This window comes from Salvelinus fontinalis, chromosome 2 (genome assembly GCF_029448725.1).
Source record: "Salvelinus fontinalis isolate EN_2023a chromosome 2, ASM2944872v1, whole genome shotgun sequence".
NCBI classification, from domain to species: domain Eukaryota; kingdom Metazoa; phylum Chordata; class Actinopteri; order Salmoniformes; family Salmonidae; genus Salvelinus; species Salvelinus fontinalis.
Window position 1 is genome coordinate 58,865,923 of NC_074666.1, and position 21,373 is coordinate 58,887,295.

General features: G+C 43.2%; 1 protein-coding gene across 8 annotated transcripts in view; it reads left to right on the forward strand.

The window, feature by feature from the left end:
- The window catches only part of LOC129822141 (peripheral-type benzodiazepine receptor-associated protein 1-like), a 177,231-nt gene that overhangs the window by 63,529 nt on the left and 92,329 nt on the right, over nt 1-21,373 (forward strand). For all 8 annotated transcript variants that reach the window (XM_055880143.1, XM_055880187.1, XM_055880158.1 and 5 more), the window contains exons 2-3: nt 11,220-11,327; nt 18,605-18,733. In XM_055880143.1, coding sequence (XP_055736118.1) covers nt 11,220-11,327; nt 18,605-18,733 — 237 coding nt within the window. The remainder of the gene's footprint in view (nt 1-11,219; nt 11,328-18,604; nt 18,734-21,373) is intronic.

Genomic DNA, 21,373 nt, shown 5'->3' on the forward strand with positions numbered 1-21,373 from the left:
TAGACTTCTACAACCCATCCTAGTCTGGTTTCAAGAGTGTAGGGTCCACTACCCTGACTGTTGATCTACATTTTCTTTCACATGCAAAATGGCTCTAACAGATATGTTGGATTAGTTGATACTCAGTACTTTTTACCCCATCCCTAGCTTGAAGCTGTTTGCCGTTCAGTAGACTGTCCTGTGGTCTGTTTGTGGTCTTAAGCTGTCGTGGGGTCTTCTGTCTGTCTGTGGCTGAACAGGTGCTATACGCCAGCCTCAGAGAAAGTGCACACTGCCCTTTCACCTGTGTGTCTATAAGAGAGGATATCTGAGAATCCTAAAGGGTTGAGATGAGAGGGGGAGAGCACTACAGAGAGGGCCAGAAGGCTTGTCAGCAGCAGTATTCCTTAACACTCTCCCTGTACCTCTGTGGTGGTGGCGGAAACCATACACGCTATAGTGCTCCTGGAAACAAGCTATCAAGAAAACAGGCCACTTTGACCTAGATCGTACTGACGTTTCTCACAGCACATGAAAGCATCACACACACACGCGCCGCATCACACACACACAGACATACCAGCACCTGTCAGGGTGATGTGCAGGTTGTGCGTGTTCTTCTGATCCATTGTCTCCTCTCTCATCATGACTCCTGTCAGCTTCACTACAGTATACCAGGAGTCATACAGAGGCTAGGAGGACAGGCTTCGTCTCAATGGGATGTTTTGGGGGGTTTTACAACGCTGTAATGGGTTTCCGTTAGAATAGACCTAACCATCAATTCAATTCTCACAAGAAAGGCCATTTTTAAAATACCATCTTGCATTTTTTATGAAAATGAATTAAATTATTCATTCAGCTTTGTAATATTCATATTGTATCCTGTCTACCCCATTGATGCACCATTTGATTCTGTTGTGTTTTTTTGAAACACCTATACAGTAGTAACTAGGTCAAGTCTCTGAGTCTGCTAAGATCCATTTTGAAACGGTAACATCTCAATGGTCTTTTAAATGACTTCTGTCTGCTGAGTGAAAAACAACCAGGTTACCATGGCAACCAGAGTTGGCCCAGGCTGGTGATGTCAGCGTGTGTTTTGAAACACAGAGAGAGAAAGAGAAGGACGGCCTTCAATTATCTCTGTTTGCATCCAGCCTGATTATGGACTGACTGGTGCAGGCCACAGCCAGGCGGGGTGGAGTGTGTGTATGTGTTGGGTCTCTGTCTCTGTGAGTGTGTAGTATGTCTGTGGTGTGTAGAATGTGGGGTGGGCCAGCCTCACCTCGCCTCAGGCTTATTACACTCTATCTGGCAAATACTGGTTCAGGGACACCTGCTCTGCTGCTGAGTTAAATCTGCCTGCCAGCTCTGCCTGTGTGTGGGTGGATGGGTGGGGGTGGGTGTGTAAAGCTGAGAGTTAGAGGAGCAGTCTGAATACTAAACCACTGGCCCTGCGCGTACGTACCTAGCCTGACAGACAGCCTGCAGCCCCTTCTGTTGTCTGAGAGGGGTCACCATGACCGTTTGTGGAGGGGAACATAAACAGATCACAAACACAACAGACCACACACGGGGCGGCAGGTAGCCTAGTGGTTAGAGCGTTGGGCCAGTAACCAAAAGGTTGCTTGATCGAATCACCGAGCCGGCAATGTAAAATGTCTCGTTCTGCCCCTGAACAAGGCAGTTAACCCACTGTTCCTAGGCCGTCATTGTAAAGAAGATTTTGTTCTTAACTGACTTGCCTGGTTAAATAAAAAATGGCACCCTATTACCTATATAGTGCACAACTTTTGACTAGAGCCCATAGTGCACTATATAGGGAATAGGGTTCCATTCGGAACACAACCATGAAGTACTAGCTACACCACCACTCTGCTAGAAGGGAAAATAACAGGCCACTACACCACTCCTAAAAGAGAGTCTCCAAAATCAAATCACATTTTATTTGTCACATGCGCCGAATACAATAGGACCTTACCGGGAAATGCTTACTTACAAGCCCTTAACTCTATTTCTTGAACTGTATTGTTGGTTAAGAAAATATTTACAAAATAAACGAAAGTTTCAAAAATGAATTCAATCAAGTAACACAAGAAAATTACATAACAATAGCTATATACAGGGGGTACCGGTACCGAGTCAATGTGCGGGGGTACAGGTTAGTCTAGGTAATTTGTAAAGTGACTATGTATAGATAATAAACAGCGAGTAGCAGTAGTGTAAAAACAAAGGGGGGGTCAATGTAAATAGTCAGAGTGGCCATTTGATGAATTGTTCAGCAGTTTTATGGCTTGGGGGTAGAAGCTGTTAAAGAGCCTTTTTGTCGTAGACTTGGCGCTCCAGTACCACTTGCTGTACGTTAGCAGACTCCAACCAATAGGCCTCCTAGTGAACAATGACACCATTAGACATCAGTATAAAGACCAGGCTGAGGCTGAGCTTATTCTGTCAGGCTGGGCTGGAGCAGGGCTACATCTGACCTGATGGATTGGGCCTTAGTGGAGTGGAGTTCTCCACTGGGTCATACCAGGACACTAGGACACAGTTAGTCTGGTCCCAGATCTGTTTGTGGTGTCTTGCCAACTCGGCAAGATGGCACTAACAAGGATACAGGGACTGTGGCTGGTAAAAACCGACGGGCTGAAAATATCTCAAGGACACAGTGCTTCACCACTGAGCTCGATAGCTAGGCCAACTCTTCCGCTGGCACTTGCTGAGAAAAGCAAATAAGTGGGCTTAGTCTTAAGCCTGTGTACGGTGAAGTAAGGCCGGCACAATTACCGTATAACCGTCTAACTGAAGACCGCCATGAAAATAAAATAACCATCATAGCCATAACGAACAGCTGACTGAAGATGTGAAGTCCAGGCATTCATGTGGTTGAGTCCGTTTCTGAGGTTACATGGACTCTTCACAATATGATGAAACTTTGTTGCTCCTTGCTGAAACAAGCAAGATCTTTTAGCGAACGAGTCTTTGGTTGCCTAGGCAACACCCTATGTAGCAGCAGCACACATAGCTTTAGAATAGGCTTCAAACGTCTAACCCTGGCAATTTGCCTGGTAAACTCATTGGTCCACTCGCAATCGCTGCCTGCTATTGTGATGCAATAATTTCCATGGTAATGTAGAATGTTAATTCAAATGATGTTAACTGATGTGGCTCATGCAATGGCATGTATATTTTGTAACGTCAGTTGAGTTGAATCAACAAATCACAGCACATATTGATTGGTACACTTCCTGCTTTTACTTCCTGCTTCTACTTCCTGCTTTGCTCCTATGGGTACACTTGCAATGGCCACCAGTCCACCCATTATGTCATCAATGAGTTGAATGGAGATGCCCATTCTGTTGATTCTATTTCTATGCTAGCACATGCAGTCAGAGGCAAAAATGTGTCTTAAGAAAAATCGAAATGTTAATTTGGCTGACCAATAACTGTCATGTAAAATGTGCATACCTTCATTCTCACATCTATCTGCCTTAATAGAAAACTGCTAGTGCTTAGGGCTGCGAATTGCCAGGGACCTCATAATATGATATTATCACTACACTTAGGTACTTATACGATATATATTGCGATTCGATACTGCGGTTTAATTACGAGTTGATGTTCCAAACATATTGCTCACTATACACTGAGTGTACAAAACATTAAGAACACCCGCTCTTTCCATGACAGACTGACCAGGTGAAAGCTATGATCCCTTATTGATGTCACTTGTTAAATCCACTTCAATCAGTGTAGATGAAGGGGAGGAGACAGGTTAAAGAAAGGTTTTTAAGCCTTGAGACAATTGAGACATGGATTATGTATGTATGCTATTCAGAGTATGAATGGACAAGACAAAAGATTCAAACGCCTTTGAACGGGGTATGGTAGTAGGTGCCAGGCGCACCGGTTTGAGTGTGTCAAGAACTTTCACGCGCTACAATTTCCACCACCCGAAGGACATCCAGCCAACTTGACACAACATTGGGAAGCATTGGAGTCAACATGGGCCAGCATCCCTGTGAAACTCTTTCGACACCTTGTAAGAGTCCATGCCCTGACGAATTGAGGATGTTCTGAGGGCATAGGGTGGTGCATCTCAATATTAGGAGGGTTCCTAATGTATGGTCTACTCAGTGTGCTGCAGAGAGACGAGAGCATGAGAATTATTATATATTTTTTTCAGTCATGGAAAAAAACGCTACCTAACAAAAAATGTCAGTATCGCTATGTAACTATCGATCATTACTAGTACACCCACTCATTTGGGGAGTATTGGAGTTTTTAGAATAGATTTGATATTCCGGTAGCAGTACAACTGTGACAGACATCCATTCCTGTAGTCGGTGTATCCATCCATCCATCCATCCATCCATCCATCAATCCATTCATCATCTTTAGCAGGGCTGCCAGCACGAGAGAGGACCATCATTCATTTCTACATCAGTTTCAGCTCTGCCAATTCATCCCCACAAACTGAATCTGAATTATTTTACAGGAAGATGTCATCTAAAATGGATGGCCAAACATAGGTATCTGTCTGTTGGGTTGTTTCGGTTGAGGCGTACTGTAGCTAAACATTGCTGTTATCATCACCAGATAAGACCTGTTGAGAGCACCTGTCCAAATGTTGTCTGCTTCCACCCAACAGCATCTGTGGCTTCTGGCACCACCAATCTGCACTGAAATGTAAATGTAAATGCCTGGCTCTCCTTTAGAGAGCTTTATATAAATAAGGTATTTGTTTTTTATTTGTTATAAATTTGCTACAATTTTTAAAAACCTATTTTAGCTTTGTCATTATGGGGTACTGTGTGTAGATTGATGAGGGGGGAAAAGTATTTCATCCATTTCAGAATAAGTCTGTAACGTAACAAAATGTGGAAGTTAAGGGGTCTGAATACTTTCCGAATGCAATGTAAGTCAACACTAATGACCAGCTGTTTGACTGTCTTTCCAGCTGATGCTCCTATGTGTTTCTCCTCATAGGATTCTTCCTTCTGTAACCTATAAGCCAGGCTGGTCTGGCTTATAGGTTACAGAAGGAAGAATCCTAGGAGGAGAAACACATAGTATTCAGACCCTTTGCTATGAGACTTGAAATTGAGCTTAGGTGCATCCTGTTTCCATTGATCATCCTTGAGACGTTTCTACAACTTGATTGGAGTCCACCTGTGGTAAATTCAATTGATTGGACATGATTTGGAAAGGCACACGCCTGTCTATATAAGGTCACACAGTTGACAGCCATGAGGTCAAAGGAATTGTACGTAGAGCTCTGAGACAGGATTGTGTTGAGGCACAGATCTGGGGAAGGGTATCAAAACATTTCTGCAGCATTGAAGGTCCCCAAGAACAGAGTGGCCTCTATCATTCTTTAATGGAAGAAGTTTGGAACCACCAAGACTCTTCCTAGAGCAGGCCCCCCAGCAAAACTGAGCAATCGGGGGAGAAGGGCCATGGTCAGGGAGTTGACCAAGAACCCTGCTGGTCACTCTGACAGAGCTCCAGGGTTCATCTGTGGAGATGGGAGAACCTTCCAGAAGGACAATCTCTGCAGCACTCCAGAAATCAGGCCTTTATGGTAGAGTGGCCAAATGGAAGACACTCCTCAGTAAAAGGCACATGACAGCATGCTTTGAGTTTGCCAAAAGGCAACTAAAGACCATGAGAAACAAGATTCTCTGTTCTGATGAAACTGAACTCTCAAGAGTCACCTCTGGTAGAAACCTGGAACCATCCTTACGATGAAGCATAGTGGTGGCAGCATCATGCTGTGGGGATGTTTTTCAGTGGCAGGGACTGGGACTAGTCAGGATCGAGGGAAAGATGAATGGAGCAAAGTACAGAGAGGTCCTTGATGAAAACCTGCTCCAGAGCGCTCAGGACCTCAGTCTAGGGAAAAGCTTCACCTTCCAACAGGACAACTACACTAAGCACACAGCCAAAACAACGCAGCAGTGGTTTCGGGACAACTCTCTGAATGTCCTTGAGTGGCCCAGACAGAGCCCGGACTTGAACCCGATCGAACATCTCTGGAGAGACCTGAAAATAGCTGTGCAGTGACACTCCCCATCCATCCTGACAGAGCTTGAGAAGATTTGCAGAGAAGAATGGGAGAAACTTCACAAATACAGGTGTGCCAAGCTTCTAGCATCATACCCAAGAAGACTCAAGGCTGTAATAATCACTGCCAAAGGTGCTTCAACAATGTAGAGTAAAGGGTCTGAATACTTATGTAAATGTGATATTTCCCTTTTATATTTATATATATATATATATATATATATATATATATATATATATATATATATATATATATATATATATATATATATATACACACTACCGTCCAAAAGTTTGGGGTCACTTAGGTCCTTGTTTTTGAAAGAAAATACATTTTTTGGTCCATTAAAATGACATCAAATTGATCAGAAATTAATGGTAGTCATTGTTAATGTTGTAAATGACTATTGTAGATGGAAACGGCTGATTTTTTCAAATGGAATATCTACATAGGCGTACAGAGGCCCATTATCAGCAACCATCACTCATGTGTTCCAATGGCGCGTAGTGTTAGCTAATCCAAGTTTATAATTTTAAAAGGCTAATTGATCATTAGAAAACCCTTTTGAAATTATGTTAGCACAGCTAACCTGTTTGTGCTGATTAAAGAAGCAATACAACTGGCCTTCTTTAGACTAGGAGTGTGAGGCCCCGGTGCACAACTGAGCAAGAGGACAAGTACATTAGACAAGTACATCGCTGGTTCAAATGCCAGTTGTGAAGCTAATAGCAGTGACAGCCATAGCAAGTAGCTCTTGGATGTGCGTTGCAACAATACTGTGTAACTCCGTTAGGGCAACATCTGAAAAATAGCACCTACTTGGTAGTGTGTACCAGTCGGCGAAAGCCAACATCATCCACGACAGAGAACGTTTGAATGTCAAGGGCAATGAATTAAATTATCTTGACGTTAATGGATTTTGCCTTTGAGTTGTCTCGCTGAAATGTTCTTAGTCTTTCAAATGACTGCTGGACTTGAACTTGTTTAGTTGTTGGAAGTGTGCGCTTACTTTTTTTCTGGTTTTGTTGTAAGTAGTCGCTGAACGTCTGGGGCTGATAAACTTTCAAATTAGTTATTAGTTTTGTGGTATTGAAAGATTTCACTTTCTCCCCTCCTTGAGAAATAATAGCAGCACAAACGTTGCACATGGCCTTTTTGTTATCTTCCTTTGAAACTTCAAAATAGATCCACACAGCAGACATTGTGGGCTAGTTTAGGAATGATGTGTTGCACGTGTAGCACTGTATTTTTCAAGGCGTCATTACGTCATCTACCTACGTTATATAGGTATGCACGTCAGCTTTGACATCGGTTTTGCACATCGCCGTTAAACTAGACATCGGGCCGATGTTGCCATTTTTAGCTAATATCGGCTGATTCTGATATGCTTACCGATATATCGTGCATCCCTAATCAGTAACAGGGTAAATTAAGTTTAATTTAAGATGTTACATAGAATTTATCCTGTAAAACATTTTTGTAAAGATTCAAGCTAAATATTGACTATAATTGGGATTTCTGTATTTACAGTAGATTTTTGGGGATTGACATACAGAACTTTGTTTCAAAGAAAACAGGACAGGTTTATTTAAGAAATTCTGACATTGATAAAAATGTAGTATATTTCATTCAACTGCTTGTAATATTAGGTACATTTAATATTCACCAATGCAAATGTTCTAACTCAAAACCTAACTTGAATGAATTTAAACAACATGGCACTACTTTAACTAAAATTAAAACAAAAAGGAAATTAAAACTTGTTGTATTATTAATTCATATGATGTGTCTGTTTAATGTTAAAGGTTTGTATGTATGCTTGTTTGCATGTCTCTATTTTTTGTTGTTGATATGTTTGTTAACTTTAAAAAAGTTGATAAAATGTCTATTCATATTACAGGTGAAGGCATATTATTCGATCGGATTGTGTGTATGCACGGAGTTATTGGGCTTGCCTTAGCTGATTTAATGGGGCTACAGATGACAAACGATCATTCCTTGTAGGACTTGTTTTATTGGCAATTGCTCAGAGAGCATATTATTTTATTGTACTGATCAACAACATTTGAACAGAAGAAGCAATCTCTTCTTTTATAAAAGTGTGTGCTGTCTCTTTAAGAAAGTAATGATTTATAAATCATTTAGGAGGCAGAAAGTGGCTGACTTTATGGTTATGGAATCTAGTGGCAACTAGACGGGAGGTGGGCGAGATAAAGAAGTCAATTTGTTTTTAGTGGTGAGGGAGACTACGTGAATTAATAAAGTTTTTAGTGATAATCAGCTTTCTAATCAGTAAATTTTGCGCTATGGTTAGTATATTATCAGAAAGTACTAGGGTAGTGAATTAATGTTTGCTTCAGCTGTAAGCTAGCAAGGAAAGTAAGCCTACAATTAAAGCTGGAAGCTACCGGTATCGTCTTGCATTGTAAACGTGTTCTAGCCTGTATGGACATTGTTTTGCGAACAGTAATGAACAGTTTCAACATTTCTACATGGTGTGTTGCATTATTCTTCTGTGCAGCATGAGTGGGGAAATAACAATGCAGCCCTGACAGCTCTAGCAAGGAATGAGTGGAGCAGGCACTTTGCTCTTTGTACTATTGTGGGGGTGTCCTGATAGACAGACTTGATCCTCTCAATCACGTGAGACACATTTGACAGTAGTGCTGAGCGTAACAAAAATTCCACCGTATTTTGTACTATTATTTTTTGTATAAAGAATTCGGTATACCATGCAACACTAATGCTCTGTCCGATGGCAAACCCAGATGACCCTATAGTATAACATACTCTACTCTCTTAGCCGGGGGAACAGTGTGTTGGAGGAGGTGTTGGCCCAGGGGCTGCTAACTGATTGATTGACTGACTGACTGACTCCAAGGACAAAAACACATCTCACTTCCAGCTCTTCTGTCTGTCCATCTGCTCACTCTCCATCAGAACTTCAACTCTGCCAGGTCTGGCTGCTCCCTCCATCCCTCAGAAGTAATTTAATTAGGGATGTAGTGTTTTTTTCCAGGGGTTCTTCCTTCCTGATTTTCTGGCAGGATACTCCATTCATACATTGAAATTGATCTACTGTAATTGTACGCCTCAAACTAATATTCCTACTTTCTCTCCATAATACACACAGAGCAGGGTGACCTCAACTCATATGTGTCCTCCATATGGGCATTAAGAACATGGCAGGGCCCCTTGTTCAACTGTCCTTCACATAAACACAAGCTCATGATGGGCCTCTGGAACTGGAAATGAAAGTCAGTCACCCCTCTAACGGATCGTCCAGCTGGCCGTTCATTGGAGGCGCTGAGGATAGCGAGCTTGTTTGTGTTGTGCCAAGGAGTTGACAAGGACAAGTAAGAGGAAGGGACAGGGTGGATCAAGCGCTAAGTCCATAAAACTTCAGAGTCCATGATTACGTCTTAGATGTATGTTAGACCAGATGTAGTTAAGATGGAGGGAGGGCATGTCGGATTATACTGTTGCTCTTTAAATCAAATCAAATGTTATTGGTCACATACACATGGTTAGCAGATGTTATTGCGAGTGTAGCGAAATGCTTGTGCTTCTAGTTCTGACAGTGCAGTAATATCTAACAAGTAAGCTAACAATTCGACAACTACCTAATACACACAGCTAAGTAAAGGGATGTAATAAGAATATATACATATACATGTACAGGTAGCCTAGTGGTTAGAGCGTTGGACTAGTAACCGAAAGGTTGCAAGATTGAATCCCCGAGCTGACAAGGTAAAAATCTGTCGTTCTACCCCTGAACAAGGCAGTTAACCCACTGTTCCTAGTCCGTCATTGAAAATAAGAATTTGTTCTAAACTGACTTGCCTAGTTAAATAAAGGTTATATAATATATGGATGAGCGATGACCAAGCGGCATAGGCAAGATGCAATAGATGGTATAAAAATACGTTATATACATATGGGATGAGTAATGCAAGATATGGAAACATTATTTAAGTGGAATTATTAAAGTGACTAGTGATATATTTATTAAAGTGGCCAATGATTTCAAGTCTGTATGTAGGCAGCAGCCTTTCTGTGTTAGTGACGGCTATTGCCAGATATGTGTTTGTGATCTCTCTTTAGTCTCTACTTTCTTATCCGTGCTCTGAGTGTGACTCACTAACAGGTTATAGGAGTTCAGTGCCAGCCAGGCAGGCTGCAGTGTGGTGGGCTGATTGAGCCTTCTCTAATGAAAAGGCCCACTCATTGAGCTCTCATCTGTCATCCACTACCCTGAGAGCAGCGTTAGTTGTAAGACCAGCAGCGTTGGTTTGAAAGTACAAACAATACAACAGTGGTTGGCAGACAGGGAGAGGAGGGAGGTTGTATAGGGGCTATGGAGGGAGAGTCGGGAGGCTTTTTGGGACTGTAGGAATATGGTAAGAAAGCGGGACTGTGGGAGAATGTTTCCCCTGAAGGACAGGAGCAGCTGAATGTTAATGACGCAACACCATGAGAATGTGGTCTGTAATAAGAAAGTGGTCTGGAAGCAGTAAGCAATCTCTACTGCAGTGCAGAGATTCATCAAGGGGACCAAAAGACTAATCACCAAACGTACGGCAGCCACGCCACTGGTTTGCTAGAAAGCTGAAATTATTGAGCAGCACTAAATATTGAAGATTGTATCTTAAAGCTGGAATCCTTAATTGTGAAACTGCCACGTCCCTTTGGGATATTACAACAACACAGACGTAGTTTTTTTCTCCCTTGGACATTTTTTGAAACATTTATTTAACTAGACAAGTCAGTTATAAGAACAAATTCTTATTTTCAATGACGGCCTAGGAACAGTGAGTTAACTGCCCTGTTCAGGGGCAGAACGACAGATTTGTACCTTGTCAGCTCGGGGACTCGATCTTGCAACCTTTCGGTTACTATTCCAACGCTCTGACCACTAGGCTACACTGCCGCCCCATAATTGCATGCGTGATAGAACAGCAGAATATGTACTGCAATGTTTTTACCACACTGCTTGACACACCTCACTTCCGTTCGGTCCACAAAACCAAAACAATAACAAAGGTACTAGGTGTGGACAGTGGCGCTTTTTTCCCTAATGCAGATTCCATCTTTAATGTGATGTCCTGGCAAGACTTGTAAATGTGGAGTGGAAGCATGTACATGGTCTTGATGTGTGTGTTCTACCTCTGTGTTCCAGAATGGCACTGACTATGAGTTCTTGGTGCGTCAGAACTCTGAGCTGCTGCAAGCTCTGGATGAGATGGAGAAGACCTGCACCAACCTGAGAGAGGAGAACGGCCTGCTGGTGAGTGTTTACATGGACTAGACTAGAGGTCTGGACAAGAACTAGGGGCTAGGTAGAGGCCTCGTCTAGCCATTTTGACCGGCAGCGCCCCCTTGTGGGCAATCTTTAGGAATCCTCCAATCAGAGCGCAGATATTGGTCATGTGACCATGGTGGATGTTTTTGAGAGGGAGCGAGAGAGAATCAACTCCTGTTTTGGAGTAAAATGTTAGCTTTTCACGTCTCATGTTTCCTCACTACAATTTTTCTCATGATACGGTAATATATACTGTATACTGACCAAAAATATAAACACAACATGTAGAGACCTTTTAGAGTTTATTCCGGGAGATGGTAACTCTTTAAACAACCGCTCTCGTGGTACCCAAAATTCCAAATTAGTTAATTGTTACATGATTAATTGAATCGGGTAACAATTAAACACAGTTAGTTGATTCGATAAATAACAGTCATCAGATTAACGAAAGTAAAGTCATGGTAGCAGCATAAACATGGTACAAACATTGTTAGGCACAGACAACAGCGCGAAGGGAAAAAAGGTAATGATAATAATTTGTACACTGCAAACTGACCACAACTAATCCCATAAAGAGATTGTATCTGAAAATAACAATAATTTCATACCTTGATTACATTGAGACAGGATCACGTCTCATTTTTGTTCTTAGGAATAGTTGGTGAACAGATTTCCTAAGGGAAACAGTTGTTTTGTTGAATTCCTAGTGATTTTAGTCTTTTTGTAACCAACATTTTTAATTTGGGCGTGGTCCATGAGGGAATGAAGCTAAATGGTACAGGCTTGCCACTCAGGTCATTTAGTATCCAATGCCTTAGCCCCTTTTACACGCTGGCTGTATGAATACAAATGGTGTCTTTTTTGAGAAGTGGTGTGACCAAGATACAGATCATTCCTTACCTGTGCTCTGTATCCAAAGTTTTATGATTCTTGCAGGCCTTTTGAGCATTGGTAAGGAATGATCAGTCTCCCGCCACCATTCACTATACAGGAGGATGAGGTGAGAACTGTTTTCAAAAGGCAAAGCATAAGGAAAGCCAAAGGGCCGGATCAACTTGCACCAGCTGTGCTCCACTACTATGTTGAACAACTGGCCCTGTTCACTTACATTTTTAACACTTCCTGATGCCAATGTACAGTACCACAGTGCTTCAAAGTACCATCATCCCTGTCCCCAAATCACCTAAAAGAACGCCACAGGGCTACGTGCTGTCCCCCTGCTCTTCTCCCTCTTTACGAACCAGTTTACATCTCAGGAGACGTTTACGTTTACGTCATTTAGCAGACGCTCTTATCCAGAGCGACTTACAAATTGGAAAGTTCATACATATTCATCCTGGTCCCCCCGTGGGGAATGAACCCACAACCCTGATGTTGCAAGCGCCATGCTCTACCAACTGAGCCACACGGGACCATGTTAAGGTTTTTAAATAGGCTGAGGACACACTAAGAAGAGACAAGAGAGGGTTGTATCGAAAACCTCAAAGATCACTGGCTGAGACCTTCCCTCTGTGAGCTCTCTGTATACCAAGCTCTCCTCCAAATGTGCAGAAAAAATTATCAACGACCCCTCTCATCCAGCTAATTACCTCTTTCAGCCCCTACCCCATTGTAGGTGCTAGAGGTCATTGACCACCAAACCTGATTTATTTTCCCCCCCAGCAGTCAGAACATTGAACTCCCTATGGCTACTCCAGGGACCACGCACTTTATCGAGTTATTGACTTTATGGATTGTTGATATTTATATCTATGAATTGTGGGGATGCTATTCTAGTTGCTTGGCACAAATGTGTTAATGTACACACTGTATACATTAAAATTTATGTGGGTGAATGTTTGTTGTATGATGTAAGGCTGGAGTAGATGCACTCACCCATTCGCGAAAATGATTTGCTCCTACAGACAGTGAGTCACGTGGCCGTGGCTTGCTATATAAAGCAGGCAGACAGGCATCCAGGCATTCCGTTACTGTTCGATTGAACGTTAGAATTGGCAAAACGAGTGACTTAAGTGACTTTTACCGTGGTATGATTGTAGGTGCCAGGCACACCAGATCCAGTATCTCAGAAACGGCCGCCCTCCTGGGCTTTTCATGCTCGACAGTGTCTAGCGTTTACCGAGAATGGTGCGACAAACAAAAACCATCCAGTCAACGTCAGTCCTGTGGGCGAAAACAGCTCATTGATGAGAGAGGTCAAAGGAGAATTGCAAGAATCGTGCAAGCTAACAGGTGAGCCACAAACAGACAAATAATGGCGCAGTACAACAGTGGTGTGCAGAACGGCATCTCGGAAGGCACAACTCGTCACTTGGACTATTGCAGTAGACGACCACAACGGGTTACACTCCAATCAGCTACAAACAAGAAGAAGCGGCTCCAGTGGGCACATAATCACCAACACTGAAAAATTGAGGAGTGGGGGAAGAATTGCCTGGTCCGACGAATTCCAGTTCCTGTTGCATCATGCTGATGTCAGAGTTAGGATTTGGCGTAAGCAGCATGAGTCCATGGACCCATCCTGACTGGTGTCAACAGTACAGGCTGGTGGCAGTGGTGTTCTGGTGTGGGGAATGCTTTCCTGGCACACGTTAGGTCCCTTGATACCAACTGAGCAACGATTGAAAAACAACATATCTGAACATTATTGCTGACCAAACCCAATAGAGCATCTTTGGGATGAGATGGAAGGGGCATTTTGCAGCATGAATGTACCTGGGTGTGTACCTGGGTGATGGGTGTGCAGTGCCTTCAGAAAGTATTCATACCCCTTGACTTATTTCATATTTTGTTGTTACAGCCTGAATTTTTTACATTTTATTATATATATGTTTTTACACACAAATACCCTATAAGGACAAAGTGAAAATACGTTTTTAGAAATCTTTGCCAACGTATTGAAAATGTAATATGGAAATATCTAATTTGCGTAAGTATTCATGGCCCTGAGTCAATACATGTTAGAATCAACTTTTCGTAAGTTTCTCAGAGCTTTGCACATCTGGATTGTACAATATTTGCATATTATTCTTTTTTTAATCTTCAAGCTCTGTCAAGTTGGTTGTTGAACATTGCTAGACAACCATTTTCTTGCCATAGATTTTCAAGCACATTTAAGTCAAAATTGTAACTAGGCCACTCAGTAAGATTCAATGTTGTCTTGGTAAGCAACTGAAAGGTGAATTTTTCTCCAAAAATCCTGCAGGATTTTGCCTGTGTTTCCGTTTATTATTATCCTAAAAATGTCCTAGTCCTTGCCGATGACAAGCATACCCATAACATGATGGAGCCACCATCATGCTTGAAAATATGAAGGGTTGTACTGAGGGATGTGTTGTGTTGGATTTTCCCCATACATAACGCTTTGTATTCAGGACATAAAGTTAACTTCTTCGCCACGTTTTTTGCAGTTTTTCTTTAGTGCCTTATTGCAATCAGGATTCATGTTTTGGAATATTCTGTATAGGCTTCCTTCTTTTCACTCTGTCATTTAGGTTAGTGGAGTAACTACAATGTTGTTGATGTAACAATGGCGCAGGAGGAGGTGGCTGATGTTTTACGGGCTCCTAACCAATTGTGCTATATTGTTTGTTTTTTCGCATTGTTTGTAACTTACTTTGTATATAATGTTTCTGCTACCTTCTCTTATGACCGAAAATAGCTTCTGGATATCAGAACACAGATAGCTCACCTCAAACTGGGTGAAGATTTTATATTTAATGAGTCTGACGCGAAGGATGTACTGTTGCTCCCGGACCAGGCCCAAATCCCCATCATTCGCATGAAAAAAAGACGCAGATAGAGGGGGCACAGATCCGGGTGCCTTGTGAGAATTCTTCAGTGAGTGGGTAACCCGCCTCTACCATTTGTTCGTTTGGCCAACGTGCAATCACTGGAGAATAAACTGGATGAGCTCAGTTCGAGGCTATCCTACCAACGGGAGATTAAAAACTGTAATATCTTGTGTTTCACCGAGTTGTGGCTGAACGGCAACACGCATAATATACAGTTGGCTGGGTTTTCCGTGCATCGGCAAGACGGATCAGCAACCTCCGGTAAGACGAGGGGTGGTGGTGTGTGTCTATTTGTCAACAGCTGGGGCACAATGTCTAATATTAAGCAATTGCTCGAGGTATTGCTTGCCTAAGGTAGAGTAACTCATGATAAGCTGTAGACCACACTACCTATCAAGAGAGTTTTCATCTATATTTTTCATAGCTGTCTATTTACCACCACAAACAGATGCTGGCCCTAAGACCGCACTCAACGAGCTGTATAAGGCCATAAGCAAACAAGAACATGCTCACCCAGAAGCGGCGCTATGGGACCAACACCTATGGGACTAAACACCTCCCTCTGCAACTGGATCCTGGACTTCCTGACGGGCCGCCCCCCAGGTGGTATGGGTAGGCAACAACACATCTGCCACGCTGATCCTCAACACGGGGTGCGTGCTTAGTCTCCTCCTGTATTCCCGATTCACCCACGACTACGTGGCCAGGCACGACTCCAACACCGTCATTAAGTTTGCTGACGGCACAACGGTGGTAGGCCTGATCAACGACAAAGATGAGACAGCCTATAGGGAGGTCAGAGACCTGGCAGTATGGTGCCAGGACAGCAACCTCTCCCTCAACATGAGCAAGACAAAGGAGCTGATTGTGGACTACAGGAAAAAGAGGGCCAAACACTCCCCCATTCACATGGACGGGGCTGTAGTGCAGCGGGTCGAGAGTTTCAAGTTCCTTGCTGTCCACATCACCAACAGACTATCATGGTCCAAACACACCAAGACAGTTGTGAAGAGGGAATGACAACACCTACTCAGGAGACTGAAAGGGTTTGGCATGGATCCTGATATCCTCAAAAAGTTCTACAGCTGTACCATCGAGAGCATCCTGACTGGTTGCATCACCGCCTGGTATTGCAGAGGGTAATGCGTACGGTCCAGTACATCACTGGGGCCAAGCTTCCTGCCATCCAGGACCTCTATAGCAGGCGGTGTCAGAGGAAGACCCAAAAAATTGTCAAAGACTCCAGTCACCCAAGTCATAGACTGTTCTCTCTGCTACCGCACGGCAAGCGGTACCGGAGTGTCAAGTCTAGGTCCAAAAGGTTCCTTAACAGCTACAACACCTGTTGTATCCAGGGCATGTGACATGTGGCATGTAATTCGATTTTATTTGATCATCAGTTGTCTCTCATCACAGCCATTAAACTGTCTTAAAGTCGCCTCATGGTGAAAACCCTGAGCGGTTTCCTTCCTCTCCGGCAATTGAGTTTGGTAGGACACCTGTAGCTCTGTAGTGACAGGGTGTATTGATACATCATCCAAATCGTAATTAATAACTTCTCCATGCTCAAAGGAATATTTTAAATCAGTGTTTTTTTTACCCATCTACCAACAGGTGCCCTTTTTTGTGAGGCATTGGAAAACGTTTTTTTGTTTTTTGTGGTTGAATCTGTGTTTGAAATTCACTGCTCGACTGAGAGTGAATACTTTCTGAAGTTGCACTTCAAAGCTACCATGCTGCACTGTAAACAAATACCATCAACCATGGTTTCGTGGAAATACAGTAAATTGTATCTAACAGAGGGAAGGCTTTCTCCACTGATTAAACAGAGTACAACACACTTTCCACTCTGGGTCCTTGAGATCTCCAGAGTGCCGGAGTGAGTCCCTTCTACATGCTCACTGTGTGGTAACAAGTGGCGCGCTTTTGATAAGTGGTGTGACCAAGAATATATCATTCCTTACCAATGCTCTGTATCTGAGGTTTTATGCTTCTTGCAGGGAAAGTTTTCTCTGCTGTTAAGGTCTGTTTAGCCGCTATCTTGGCCTGTCATATAGGCTTCGGCAATAAGACAGTAGGAACTTCCTCTGTTATGTCGTTTTATGAAGGGAGCGCATCGTCTACACCCAGTATCCAAGCCCTTAGCGCCGTCTTTAGAGCGGTCTATTGTGCTTGAGGCTATTTCACATCAGCCTTTTTGAGCCGCTGGAATCATGGAGATGAAATAACTCTCCTTCATATCGTTTTACTTAACCGTTTCCAAGCCTTTAGTCCTGTCATGGGACCTGTCTATTGTGCTTGAGGCCTTTCACCGCAGCCTTTTTTTGAGCCATTGGAAAGAATGGAGATGTAATATATCTCTTTCAAACCACTTTTCTAATTGCCCTTCTGTCTGCAAGGCGAGTGAGTGAGCTGCACGCACTGTCCGTCCACCATTCTTGCCTATAGTTTGCCCCAGGTTATCCAAAGTAACCTTCTTACCTAACCCCGTCTTCATGCCAAAGCCATTCATATTTTGTCTCGCCTTAGAGCTTGTGGCTTTACACCCACCACCCTTCACCTCTACGAAAGAAGAGTGTCTCCACTGTTATGTCCAGTACATGCTTTGCACATTTACTTGGACAGAATGAGAGCTTTACGCAATAGCGAACAACTTTTAGTTTCTTGGGCACCTCCCTGCAAGTGTACCCCCTCTCTCGTTAACAGCTATCCCATTGGATACTGGAGGCTATTATATTGGCTTATAATAGTAAGGGTTTACAGCCCCTGGAGGGCCTGAGGGCTCATTCCACCAGAGGTATGGCTACCTCCATGGTACTGTTCAAAGGCATCTCTTTACAATAGATTTGCGATGCGACATGTTGGGCCACCCCTCGTACGTTTGAGCTTTTTACCGACTGGACGTCACTGCACCTTTGTTGACGTGTACTGTGTCGGAGCCTCTGAGGGGTGATGCTGTTGGGGTTACCTTAGCTTCGGGGAGCATGTCTACGATACGGGAGTTGGCCATATCCTCATAGTGATACATCGAAACAAGAATTTGAAGAGAACTCATGATTACTTTCGTAACCCTGGTTCTCTGATCATGAGTGAGATGTATCACCGCATTTCCCTACTCGCAGAGAGCAAGGAAGAAAGGCATGCTTGAGAATGACCAGATGACAGGCGAGTAGCATCTTATAAGGAGGGAGGGGCTCACCTCATTCGCCTCTCGATCTGTCTGTCTCCGAAAGATGTTATGTGATTGGTTCTTCGTGTTGTGATCCGCCTGGAACGAATCCACATAGTGACACACTCATATTATCAGAGAACCGGGGTTACGAAAGTTTGTCTTTGTCTTTTTGAGTCCTCCACTGTGTTATTTTGGTTCAGTCCTCACCATGCCTGTCCTGTTCTAGTTGTGTCAGTCAGAGCTGCAGGCCTGTGGAGGAGGTTTTTAAATATGTCTCTCCCTCTATCTCTTTGCAGAGGAAGAGCAGTGTCCCAGAGACTGAGGAGAAGGTGAGGCGTCTGAGGAGGAAGAACACAGAGCTGGCTGTCATCGCTAAGAGACTGGAGGACAGGGCACGCAAACTACAGGAGGCCAACCTCAAAGTGGTAAACTACAAGCCTATCACTGTTTTCAGATATAGCTATTGCCTTACTGCAGGGTTGTCAAACTCATTTCAAATCAAATATAATTTGTCACCTGCTGAATACAACAATTTAGACTTTACTATGAAATGGTTGTTTAGGAGCTCTTCCCAGCTATGCAGTAAAAAAGGAGTAAAATACACAAGAATGGAGCTATGTACATGTAGTGCTGGTAATAGATCAATGTGCAGGGGGTACTATGTATTTGATGTAGATATGGAAAGTGCATTCAGAAAGTTTTCAGACCCCTTGACTTTTTCCACATTTTGTTACGTTACAGCCTTATTCAAAAATGGCTTAAATAAAACATGTTCCTCATCAATCTACACACAATACCCAATAATGATAAAGCGAAATATTTGCAAATGTATTAAAAAAAATAAAAATGAAATACCTTATTTACATAAGTATTCAGACCCTTTGCTATGAGCCTAGGCTGTCTCGGTTGGTCCAAGAGCCGATGATAGAACTTTTGAGTATCCAAGGGCCCATGCCAAATCTTTTCAGTCTCCTGACGGGGAAGAGGCGCTGCCGTGCCCTCTTCACAACCGTGCGGGTGTCTGTGGACCATGTTAAGTCCTTAGTGATGTGGACGACAAGGAATTTGAAGCTCTCGATCCGCATCACTACAGCCCTGTCAATGTGGATGGGGACGTGCTCTCTCCTCTTTCTCCTGTAGTCCACGATCAGCTCCTTAGTCTTACTGACGTTGATGAAGATGTTGTTTCCCTGGCACCACACTGCTAAGACTCCTCCCTGCAGTCTCTCATCGCCGTCGGTGATCAGGACTCCCTGTAGTCTACTACTCCCTGTAGTGACCTCCTCCCTGTAGTCTCTCATCGCCGTCGGTGATCAGACATGTGGTGTAATTATAAGCAAAGGAGAGACTTTTAGATTTCTTCAAAACAATTTAACTTTATTATTTAATTACTGCAGTAATGGAGTTGCTGGAGGTGATCACTGAGAAGAGCAGAACTGAGTTATAGCTCTTTATGAATACACGACAAACAGCAGATGTGTGGATTGGGTCAAAAGGTTAGCAGTTGTATGAAAGAAATGAATAATAATAGACAGTATCTGCTGTGAAGACTGTTTTCATTGTAAGGAAAACAGGGTTTGGCCCCCAAAACGAGGTTCCTCTCAACCCGAGCCATCTCCCTCACATTAATGGAACGTGGCTTGTTAGGTTTATCACCTTAGGCATCGTAAATCTACTGTCAGTGTTAACACAGACACATGAGAGTTCTAACCCTATTCTGTTACATCTAAGAAAAATAGCATTTGATGCAATAACAGTACTATAATAATCTTGTATTTTCGCCACCATAGGACTACCACCGATGTGTCGTCAGCAAACTTGATGGTAGTGTTGGAGTCGTGGGTGAACAGGGAGTACAGGAGGGGACTAAACACACACCCCTGAGGGGATCCCCGTGTTGAGGGTCAGCGTGGCAGGTTGCCTACCCTCACCACATCGGGCCAGCCCGTCAGGAAGTCCAGTATCCCGTTGCAGAGGGAGGTGATCAGTCCCAGGGTCCACAGCTTGGAGGGGACTATGGTGTTGAATGCTGAGCTGTAGTCTATGAACCACATTCTCACATAGTCTTTTCCTCTCTTGTCCAGGTGGGAGAGGGCCGTGTGAAGTGCAATTGAGATTGCATCATCTGTGAATCTGTTGGGGCGGTATGCAAATTGGAATGGATCCAGGGTGTCTAGGTTGATGGTATTGATGTGTGTCATGACCAGCCTTTCAAAGCACTTCATCATTACAGATGTGAATGCTATAGGGCTGTAGTAATTTAAACAGGTTACCTTGGAGTTCTTGGGAACAGGGACAATAGTGGTCAGCTTGAAACATGTTGGGATTACAGACTGTGACAAGGAGACCTTGAAAATGTCCGTGAGGACACTTGCCAGCTGGTCTGCGCATGCTTTGAGAACGCGCCCTGGTATTCCGTCTGGACTGGCGACCTTGCGAGCTTTAACATGTTTCAAAGTTTTACTCACATCGGCCATGAATAGCCAGATCACACAGTCATCCAAAACAACAGGGGCTTTCACACAAGACTGTGTTATATTTCAGTGTTATATATAACAGTGTTATATTTCTAGAATCGAGCATGAAACACATTTACAGTGGAAGAAAAAGTATGTGAACCCTTTAGAATTACCTGGATTTCTGAAAAAATTGGTCATACAATTTCATCTGATCTTCATCTAAGTCACAACAATAGACAAACACAGTCTGCTTAAACTAATAACACACAAACAATTATAATTGTTCATATTTTTATTGAACACACCGTGTAAACATTCACAGTGCAGGTTGAAAAAGTATGTGAACCCTTGGATTTAATAACAGGTTGACCCTCCTTTGGCAGCAATAACCTCAACCAAACGCTTTCTGTAGTTGCGGATCAGACCTGCACAACGGTCAGGAGGAATTTTGGACCATTCCTCTTTACAAAACTGTTTCAGTTCCACAATATTCTTGGGATGTCTGGTGTGAACTGCTCTCTTGAGGTCATGCCACAGCATCTCAATCGAGTTGAGGTCAGGACCGACTGGGCCACTCCAGAAGGCGTATTTTCTTCTGTTCAAGCC